The 11,579-nt window shown below is 35.9% G+C and overlaps 1 protein-coding gene across 2 annotated transcripts; it reads left to right on the forward strand.

The window, feature by feature from the left end:
• Positions 1-1,739: 1,739 nt before the first annotated feature.
• Positions 1,740-5,476, forward strand: LOC129320833 (heat stress transcription factor A-2-like). 2 transcript variants are annotated; one of them, XM_054966478.1, is made up of 4 exons: positions 1,740-2,402; positions 2,855-3,695; positions 4,268-4,620; positions 5,349-5,476. In XM_054966478.1, the coding sequence occupies exons 1-2, from the start codon at positions 1,839-1,841 to the stop codon at positions 3,458-3,460; spliced, it is 1,170 nt and encodes a 389-aa protein (XP_054822453.1). In that variant the 5' UTR covers positions 1,740-1,838; the 3' UTR covers positions 3,461-3,695; positions 4,268-4,620; positions 5,349-5,476. The 2 variants fall into 2 exon arrangements, with proteins under 2 accessions (XP_054822453.1, XP_054822452.1); XM_054966477.1 differs by lacking the exon at positions 5,349-5,476 and having other exon boundaries at positions 4,268-4,718.
• The last annotated feature ends 6,103 nt before the right edge of the window (positions 5,477-11,579 follow it).

Genomic DNA, 11,579 nt, shown 5'->3' on the forward strand with positions numbered 1-11,579 from the left:
CTTCAATCATTAGTTAGTTAAAAAATGGCCTTAACAATTACAACAAAGGATCATAAAATTTTCTTGGCCCATTTTTATATTTTTTGGGGTCCTTATATGTAATAACATTCTTTTATGTTATTTTTAAGTTAACTAATAATCAAAGTTAATTTTGTTATTGATAAAGGCTAGATTTGATCATCTTCAAAAGTTGAAAGGAAAATTATACAAAAATAAGTTTATGATTCCAAATGTTTTTAGACTTATAATTTATGGGCTAATTTACTCTTCATATCAAAAAATTAGAAGATAGATTATGAGTACATAAAATTTAAGATGTATCTAACTAAATAATTTAAACTATTATGTTTAAGTATATTCTAGAACATACTTAAAATAAAGAATCTAATATGATATCAAGATTCATTAGATCAAGGATAAAAAAAAATCAAGGGTGAAAAGAAATAATGAAATATGATGATGATGAAGAAGAAACAAGAGATTAAAAAGAAAGAGAAGCTAAGGAAAAAAGTATAACCCCATGTAAGAAAAAAATGAAAAAAAAAAAGTAGTAGAAATAATATTAGAGATAAAGAAAGTCTGATATCAATAAAGTAGAAGATAGATCATAAATATATATAAATTGGGATGCATCTAATCAAATGATTTAAGTTATTCTTGTGAAGTAAAATATCCTAAAACATACTTAAAATAAATAATCTAATAGATAAATAAGCACAAAAGCATAATAATAATAATAATTAGCTTCTTAACTAATCTTAATTTCGAACCTATCACCTAATATTTTAGGAAACCTAAGTGTATTACCATGATTTGGCCAAACTTATCTATACTCATTATGTATAATTGTTACTCCCTCCATCCCAAATTACAGGGTATTTTTGAAGGAGTCTTTTTATTCCAAAATATAAAATATTTTGGATAGATTAAGTTTTCATTAAATGCACTAATTCTAATATCACCCTTTCTCTCTCTATAATTAATTTTTATTTCTTCTCTTTTTAATATATTAAATGATGAATATTTTAAATTTTATATTTTTATTTTAAAAAAATAAAGTTGTTAGATGTATTTAATAAGGTTTATTGATATGTGAGATTTTATCTAAAAGTGTCTTATAATTTGAAACAAAAAGAATATTATCTACACTAATTTTATATATATTTTAGGATATTTTTAACATATTTATTTAAGTGATTATATATTTCAGGACTGAAGTACAAAACTCCCATTTCCAATATTAATATTCAAACGTCACTTTGAGCCATCAAATTGGGCTCGGAGTCAAACCAAACATGCTCAGAATACCACCAATATGTTCTCACTTTTCAATTAAATACAAACATATTTTCATTAAAAAAAATACAAATATATTAAAAATTGTTTGAACGAATTCGCAGAAGATGACCGACTGAATGAGGACAAGAGACAGTGGGCCCCCTGAATTGCCACATACGGCAAAAAAGCAAGGACACGTGGCTATTAGTCAATTTCCATAAAAGGACAGTTACGTAGATATACTCAATTCTTTATCCTTTCCTTTTTTTCCCATTAAAAATTGGATTGGCTTTGGCTGGTCCCCTTCTTTATTATTTTCCCTTTTTAATTAATTTTTCAAATATAATATGTTTATAATAGTATTTAAAGTTTAAAAATAAAAACCATTTAATTATTTATGACCTATAAAAGGAAAATAAAGTAAAAAAGTGCCTAGTTTATCACTTGCCTCTTTTTCCTGTTCTTTCCCTCTCTCTCTCTCTACCTCTAACTCTGGCACTCTCGAGCTCAAGCGGTGTATCACTGCAGAGACCCAATCTTGTGCATAAAGCAGTGACAAAATGGTGGTTGCCCACGGCAGATCCGGTGGAATCGTCGATAGTGGCCGGTCAGAATCCATTTCTACAGTTCTATTGAACGAAGTTATGGGAGAAGTAGTGCGAGTCAAATCAGAGCAAGTAATGGTGTCTGATGAGGACATCGATCATTCCAACTCTGGTGACTACTGTGATGTTGAAGGTGAACTACATGACGGAGTTTTCAGTGAGGATTCAGGAAGGAAGAGCTCACAAGTGACGGATGAGGGGCGAGTTCACGTCAAGTTAGAGGAACCGGGTGAAGCGGTGGATGATATCGACGGCGGTGTTGGAGTTAATGGATCGTCGTACTCATCGTCGGTCGACTTGCCGAAACCGATGGAAGGGTTGCACGAGGTTGGCCCGCCGCCTTTCCTCAAGAAGACTTTCGCTATGGTGGAGGACCCGATGACCGACTCGATTGTGTCCTGGAGCGAAGCTCGTGATAGCTTTATCGTTTGGGATTCCCACGAATTTTGCAAAATTCTTCTCTCTAAGTACTTCAAACACAGCAATTTTTCGAGCTTCATTCGTCAGCTTAATACATACGTGAGTAATACTACCTAATTTCTCTTGTTCAATAGTTCAAATATTTCTTGCCCCTCCAATTGGAGCCAAGAGAATAATTTGTGTCCATGGTTGTAACTTCTGTAATGTCTCTCTTCTTGCAAAGGTTCCTGATAGACAGAAAATCTTTGGGTTTCATGCGTATTTTACGGATGATTATTGTAATGTTTGTGATCCGCCAGACTTGAGATTTTGTTCTCCTTGAACTTCGTATATTTTTTGGGAAGAAAAAAAAAGTCATGTGGGCTAAATTTTTGTTACAGACGTTAAATTGATTGCTTATGTCGTTTTCTGTATTTTTGTCTGTCTTGGTTTAAAGTTTACCGTCAATATCATATGGTCACTTTATATTGTTTTACTAATTAAACTTTACGGTATTTTTCTCGATGAATCCTGGTGCTGTCTAGACATTAAACTTTATCATATGAGTACAGGGATTTCGGAAGATTGATTCAGACCGTTGGGAGTTTGCCAACGAGGGATTTCAGGCTGGAAAGAAGCATTTACTGAAGAACATCAGGAGAAGGAGCAAGTTTAACAAACTGCAACAACGAGGAGCATTGACTTCCATGAAACCCGGCCTGGAGGCTGAAGTTGAGAGACTGCGGAAGGATCAGAACATGCTGAAAGTTGAAATGCTGAAGCTGAGACAGCAACAAGAGACTTCACAGGTTCAGCTTGTAAATGTTAAAGAACGAGTTCGGTCTGCTGAGTTGAAGCAGTGCCAAATGATGCATTTCCTGACCAAAATGGCAAGAAGACCGACGTTGGTTCAGCAGTTAATCGAGAAGGTAAAGCGAAAAAGAGAGCTCAGTGGGGGTGAGATCGGTAAGAGACCCAGATTGCTTCGAACCCATTCCCCTTTGAACTTCCCTAAGGCCATGGACACCATTGCTGATGTTGATCATAGACAAGGTTATAAGGACTTGGCTTCATTGCAATCAGACCTCAATGGACTCTTGTCTGAAACAGTAGACGATAGCAGAACGCAGCCTTCAGCCCCTTTTTCTCTGAAAGATGAACCGTGCAGTCCTATATAGGGATTAAGGACCATACTTCAAGAGCAAGCGCTACTGAAGCATCTTCTGCGGCTTGCTGTATGGTGTCAGAAAAACTGATGGAAGAAAACTCTGTTGTTGATGAAGGGCTTGATGTGAATGATTCAAATATCTATCTTGAATTGGAGGATTTGATTAGCAAACCAGCTGATTGGGTTGGATCTGCAGGTGGATTGATGGGACAAACTGGTTGTATCTGATAGATTCCTATGACAAGGTAAATCTAAATTTATGTTTCAAAACGTTCCACTTCAAAAGTGTAAGGAATTAAGTGAAGGGCTATGGATACTTTTACAACCATCTTTAACACATGCCAATTTTTATATGTTATTTTTTATCTTAAAATGTGGATATATAGTGTTTTGAAATTAATTTTAAACACAAGAATGGAGGAACAAGAATTGAACTACCACTTGAACAGAAGGTTTTATTGAACTTAAGAAGATTAAGCGTTCAAGTATGATTCATAATTACGTTCTCTCTCACTCTAAAATATAAGCAGCTTTTAACAATAATCTGCATATTAATAAAATTTTTGTTCAGATAAAAATATATATTGTTTTTTCTTTTTACCCTTGGTTTTAATTTATGATACGTGAGAAGGTTATAAATTCACACACAAGAGGATTAAGGTTAATAAATAGAAGAGATAAAATGGAATTTCTTTTTTAAAACAAATACCAAGTTCCTTATAGTTTGGACCCAAATTAGCTGAGAGAAAATGTTTATATTTTATACAGGAAGGAGTAACTTTTTCCCAATGTTGACATTGCTTGCGCGCGTTTTCAGGTTTCAAGAGTGGGTCCACACTTCACATAGATGCATCTGCTGCAACAGCAATGGTGATGAGCAAATTGTATTTAGGCTCTTCAACATGCCAACTTGAAGAGTGAGAACCCTGATTGTTCTCACCAGTTTATATGGCATAGAAGGAAGCTACAGTGTTTCATCTTTTGGCTGGAGCCAAATGTGAATATTCTCTTACGGTCCTCTTACATCTTTCACGTGTTAATTTTCGTATCCTGCTGTGATGGTAAATTTTAGTTTTCCCACTTTGTACAAAGTCATGTATCAGCCAGTTCTCAAAGCTGAACCTCTTGTTACCACACAACTGATTGTAAGATGATAAAACTATCACTCAGGTGCATTTTCATACTTCCTGTTTTATGGCTTGTGTGCTGTTCTTGCTTGCTTACTTTGATTCACGTCTTTAAAATTACAAATATATGATTTTGGTTTATATTCTGAAGTATTTCATATCAGCATAGAAAATTCACTGAGTTACACAGTTCTTAGTTAAGCTATATGTCAACAGATTTTATTCACTTATTTCTTGCCAATCCCCACTATCTTATTGTACAGTAGTTAATAAATTTATAAAAATTATAAGAGGAATACATTGTTTAAGTCATGAATATTATACAACATACTCTGGATCAGATCACTTCTGCACATAGAAAGGGATCTAGTGGCTTCGTCGCTCTGTCTCTGAAAAAATGTACCTATACCTATAGTGTCAACTGGTTCTTTTGCTCTTGATATAGCACTAGGAGTTGGTGAACTTCCAAAGGTATCATTAGATCGTTGCTTAAAGATGTTCTTTCTCTTCATTGAATATGAATAGGCTTTAAAAATGTTAGTGGCTACCAGCTGTAATAAGATTGTCATCACTAATAAATCTTCATAATTGACAATTTGGCTTTTCTAGTTTGCTCTGAGGAAAAACTGTTTGGGAAATGAATCAGTGCGCCTTCAGTTTTCACCTGCAAAATTGGTTTTTGTATATAGGAAGGAGGACTGAAAGAGCCAACACTATTTTGCAGTGTGCAATGTGTGCGCTGATTAATATGTTTCAGTGTGTTATCTGTAGGGACGTGTTGTGGAAATATATGGTCCAGCGACTTCCGGTAAAACTACTATTACCTTACATGTGATTGCAGAAGCGCAGACGCAAGGAGGTTTCTTTTTTTTTTTTAATTACAAAATGACAGGACTAAACTTGGAGGAGAATTACGTGATCTTGTTATTATAATTCATTATCTCAATTCATATAAATAAGAAAAGTAAAGAATATATGCGTACCTGAAGAATCATGAGCGTTTGAAAAACCTCGATTACCTCGAGTGTAAACAGGTGCACAACCCACAGGCCCCCAAAAGTCTTCAGAGTTCAGAGATAATAGAGTAGCAGAAAAATGAGTCGTCGTTTTTGCGGTTATCGACTGATCGGCTTATATAGATGAGATTGGTAATTGCCTTATTATATAATTAATTATTATATCACATTATCTCTAACTCAGTCAATTAATAGATATAGAATAACTGACGGCTACTGGGTTGTGGGTTGAGCCTCTGCCTATTGGGCTCACTTGTGTGGTTCACCTATCACGGTCCACACAAGATCATAAAGACCAATCTATCGGGCTTATTAATTAATGCTAATTCATAAATAATATTTCAACAATTTCCCACTTGGATTTCATTAATTCAGCAAGTTGTATAAACAAGCTACAACAAAATTCAGAAAATGAAACTCCACAAAATCACTGAATCCTATGAGGAAACAAGTGATATGATATCTCATAATCTGAATAAAACATGAAATTTTATTTCAAACACAGCTCAATAAGATAACAATATAAATCACTGATTCCTATGGGGAAACAAGTGACATGCATAGCGTACCACAACAGAATCATTGAATCCTATGGGGATACAAATGATATAGACGCATCTAACTGAACTGAACATAACTTACAGAAGAAACAAAGCCTAAAGAGAAATTGCAACATAAAAGGTTCTCAAACTCTTACTAAACTAGGGCATTAAGGAATTCATAATACTCATACAAGTTACATGATTATAAAAAACTTCTACAGGTAAGCCCTTGGTTAGTGGATCTGTAAGCATCTGCGTGTCAGGAATGTGTACCACACAGGTTTGAGACTCAGCAATTTTCTCTTTCACAAACATAAGTTTGATATCAAAATGCTTTGTACGGCTGGAATTTCTGTGATTATTAGCATAGTATACTGCAGATTTGTTATCACAGTAAATGGTTAGAGGACGTGATATTGACTCAACTAGGCGCATGCTAGATATCAACTTCCTCAGCCATATAGCGTGATGTGTAGTCTCAAAAGAAGTAATGTACTCAGCTTTCATAGATGAAACTGCCGTAAGTGTCTTTTCACACTTTTTTCCAAGAGACAGCTCCTCCAGACAACATGAAAATATAGCCGGTCGTGGATTTACAATCATCCAGACAAGAAGCAAAATCTGAATCTGAAAAGCCAACAATTTTAAGATCTTTTGATCCCTTAAAGTTATAATCAGAATACCCAACAACCTCAAGAGAATTTGACCTTCTCTAAGTCAACATATAATTCTTTGTACCTTGAAGATACCTCATAACTTTCTTAGCAGCCTTCCAATGATTCGGACCTAGATCATTTAAGTATTGACCCAGTACTCTAATGGCAAATGCTATATTTGGTCGAGTACACACTTGAATATACATAAGGCTCCGACAGCGAAAGCGTATGGTATCTTTCACATTTTCAGCCCTCTTCTTATCATCCTTGGGACACTGTAACTCTAATAACACAGCTCATCTTTCTGTACAGGAGCAGGTGAGAGAGAACATGAATCTATTTTGAATCTCTAAAGTACCCGCTCAATATAAGTGGTCTGTGATAACCAAGAATACCACGAGATCTATCATGATAAATCTGTATCCCAAGAATGAAGGAGGCTTCACCCATGTCCTTCATGTCAAAATGACAAGACAATAGGTGCTTTATCTCATTGAGGAAATTTATTGAATTGCTGGCTAACAAGATATCATCAACATAGAGAACAAGAATGGCAAAATTGTTCCTATCAAACTTTTGATAGATGCACTGATCTAAGATATTCTCAACAAAACTGTAACTTTATTAAATTTCAGATACCACTGCCTAGAGGCTTGTTTTAGCCCATAGATGGATCTCTTCAATCTGCATACTAGATGTTCTTTACCAGATTCAACAAAACCATCAGGTTGTGTCATGTAGGCTTCTTCATACAAATCGCTATTCAAGAACGCAGTCTTGACATCCATCTGGTGAGGATCAAGATCAAGCTATGCAACTAAAGCCATTACCACTCTAAAAGCATCTTTGGTGGATACCGGAGAGAAGGTTTCTGTGTAATCAATACCTTCTTTCTAGTTGTAGCCCTTAGCTATAAGTTTGGCTTTATATCTATCAATTTCACCTCTAGCTCCTCGTTTTGTTTTAAAGACCCACTTGCAACCCATTGGTTTAAAACCCTTTAGTAGCTTTACAAGCTCCCATACGTGATTGCGGTATATAGAGGCAATTTCTTCACTCATAGCCTCTAACCATTCAGAAGAATGCGAGCTAGAAATAGCCTCTTGGTAAGATATTGGGTCTAAACTATCAATAGCATCTGAATTAAATTCCTACAAATACACTATGTAATCATTTGGAATAGCAGACCTGTGAACCCTTTGGGACCTATTTCTGGTTTCATCTTGAGCTTCATCCTGATCCATGGTATTATTCTGTCAACATGAGGGGTTGTCAAGATAGGGATAGGCAAAATGCTACTTTTGTCATGCAAAGTAATATGCCTAGGCACAGAGCTACCACTGTTAAGGCATCTTCAAAGAAACAAACTCGGTCAGATTCAATAACCCTAGTAGTGTGATTTGGACAATAGAATCTGTACCCACGAGATTCGATGCAATAGCCAATAAAGAAACTATCAACAGTTTTAGCATCAAGCTTCATCTGTTGTGGATTGTAAGGTTTTACCTATGTTTTACAACCCCAAACTCGTATATGCTTCAGCACAGGAGTCCTTCTAAAATACAACTCATATGGAGTCTTTGGAACTGACTTGCTAGGAACTTGATTCAAATAATAAATAGCAGTTTTAAGTGCATCACCCTACAGGAATTTTGGTAGTGAGGAGTGACTGATCATGCTTCTAACCATATCCATGAGAGTACGATTTCGCCTTTCTGCAACCCTATTTTGCTGCGGGGTGCCAGGCATAGTATACTGAGTTTTAATGCCATGCTCTTAAAGGTACAAAGCAAATGGCCCAGGGTTCCTACCAGTCTCAGTATATCTCCCATAAAATTCTCCTCCTCTATCAGATCTCACACATTTGATAAACTTGCCAGATTTCAATTCGATTGCTGCTTTAAAAGTCTTGAATGCATTAAGAGACTTGCCCTTTTCACGCAAGAGTTCAATCCATCCATGATGAGAGTAATCATCTATGAAGGTGATGAAATATCTAAAACCACCCATAGCTGGAGGTGTGATAGGTCTACAAATATCAGTATGGATTAGGTCTAAAGTATTTTCAGACCTCTTTGCCCCTTTGATTCTAGCTCTAGCAGGGAATTTTCCCTTTATACAGTCAACACAAGTTTCAAAATCTGAGAAATCAAGGTCTTGTAAGACACCTTGCTTGGTCATGCGCTCCAATCTCTCTCTAGAGATATGACCCAAACGACGATGCCATAACATAGAGGATTATCATTGCGCCTTTGACGTTTATGGCTAATAGCAGCATTGATATGGAGATTAGGAAGTTCAAGTAACCAATCATTCAATCGATATAAACCATATATCAAGGAAGCGAGACCAACATTAATGGAATCAAAACAAATGTCAATTTTTCCATTTCCTTGAAAGAATGAATAGCCACAAATATTCAATGCAAAAGTTGAAATTAAATTCCTCTTCGCAGAAGGTACATAAACAACATTGTTCAAATATAAAACATGACCAAAATTTATATACAAAGAAATAGTTCCAATGCATTCAACGGATGCTTTACTCCCTGCTATGCCAAAGACCAACTTCTGTGCCTCACTTGGAACCTTTTGGTTTCTTAGCCCCTGTAGAGAATTCACAACATGTACAGTGACACCAGAATCCAGGCACCATGAGTCAAAGGAAGTTTCAATGGTGTTAGATTCAAAATAGATTAGAGCTAGAGGGGCAGTTTGAAGAGTTGTACCTTCACTTTCTTGTTTGTTCTTCAGTTTGAAGCAATTAGCTTTAATGTGACTCGGTTTCTTGCAATAATTGCATAACCCCTTAAAGGGTTTCTTCCTCGACTTCTCACTCTTATCACTATCCTTCTTAAAGGTTGGATTATTAGGCTTTAGGACATCATGCTTCTTCCCCTTTTTCTTATATGACCCTCCAGATTTGCTGCTAGAGCCATAAGAAACATAGTTTATTGAGTGAGAGGAATTCTTCTTTATAGCTTCCTCTTCTTGAGTGACTATCGATATCATCTGGTCAATAGACCATTCAGCTTCTTGTGAGTTGTATGAAGTCCTCAAGAATGCGTACTCTAATAGTAGTAATTGAAGAACACGGTAAACCAAGGTACTTTCACCCAAATCAATCCCATATGACTTAAGCTTGTTATAGTAATGAACAAGCTTTAGAATGTGCTCCCTGACACTAGAAACTCCGTCATATTGAGTATTGTCAAGAAGTGACAGATAGTAGTTCTTTTGAGTCTTGTCAAGCTTCTTGTATTTGTTACTAATAGCTTTCAAGTACTCCACTACAGTATGCTTTTCAGGAATGCTGTCCCTAATTTCCTTTTTAATTGTGTACTTGATGATCGTTAGACAGATTCATTGGACTCACTCCATTGTTTATGGAAGGCCATTTCAGAAGCACTGGACTCAGAAGAGAGATCCACAAGCTTGGGTTCTCTCAGAGCTAAATCTTTCTCAGAAATGGTCAGATACATATTCAGGGACTCTTTCCAGTCATCATAGTTAGTCCCATTGAGAGCCTTCACAAAGGATAGTTGCGTAAAAGCGGAAACTGAAATCGTAAAATAAAAAATGGGAAATATTAATTATGTGTGCACAACATAATTATAAAACAGAATTTCCCAACAAGCGATTATCAATTATGCAACTATAATCATGCACCAAGAAGGCTTATATACCATAAAAATTTAGCTCATACAAAATTTTATACAAAATAATGCATTAAACATTTCCATACTTATAGGGTATAACAAATATCTAACATATTAAAAGAGTGCTATTACCCTATCGTTAAAGCCAACCATCAAAATCACATTAATAATGTCACACCTATGGGGTATGTCCATTATCAATGCTACAAGATCTTAAGTATCATCAATAATTCACAAAGTCATAAACTTTATGACCTTAGGACAGAATAAAATATTTTAAAAGTCCTTAGGGCCCTTTTTTTTTAGGAATTAGGAAACAAATTTAGGACGTAAGTGAAATTTTGAAAGGTAATCAGGGGAAAATAAGTAATTCTGGAAGAGATTTGGGTCAAAAATGCAATTCTGAAACTTAAAGGACTGACTTTTAACTTCAAAAAATTTATTGGGGTCACGGAAGAAATTACAGAAATTATGGGCCGAAGAATATGATTTAAAACTGGGGCCGAAACGCAATTAAGAGAAATATATAATTTTTTTTAATCAGGCTGCACTGTTCTGGGCCCATATGATTTGGGCCCAGTACGAGTTTCATAATCTGTGCGGACTTAGCCCACCAAAAAAAATATTGGAGGTAGTTTTTTTTAATACTAGGCCCAAATCGATGTCTGGGCCCATAAGTCATAGAAGCCGGATCCCTAGGACCTAAGATCCGCTTACCCGGCTCCCTCTTCTTCAAGTGCCGCAAACCGGAACACAGGGTTGAACCAGATGCCACCAGCATCAATACACCGTGCTGTGAACCAGAGTCGAGGGAGGGCGATGTTGTGAACCTGGTTACAGCAGAAGCCACCATGCCGTGAAGGAGGACGATGCTGTGAACCACTCCCGACAGTGAGTTGACAGTGAGGAAGACGGTGATGCTGAAGAATCCAAAACGACGGCATGAAATAGGAACTCTGAACAGGTTTGATGCCGTGAAGGAGAACTCTAGCGAAAACACATAGTGAAGAAGATGACGCCAAGGAATTTTTTTTACTATAAATATAATAAGATTTAAAACAAATTCTCATATTCAAATCTCATTTCCTAAAGAATATGGATCATAAGGAAATTTATCAACATGAGCATAA

The sequence above is a fragment of the Prosopis cineraria genome, unplaced genomic scaffold (genome assembly GCF_029017545.1).
Source record: "Prosopis cineraria cultivar Desert tree isolate PC_DT_omini unplaced genomic scaffold, ASM2901754v1 PC9, whole genome shotgun sequence".
NCBI lineage: Eukaryota > Viridiplantae > Streptophyta > Magnoliopsida > Fabales > Fabaceae > Prosopis > Prosopis cineraria.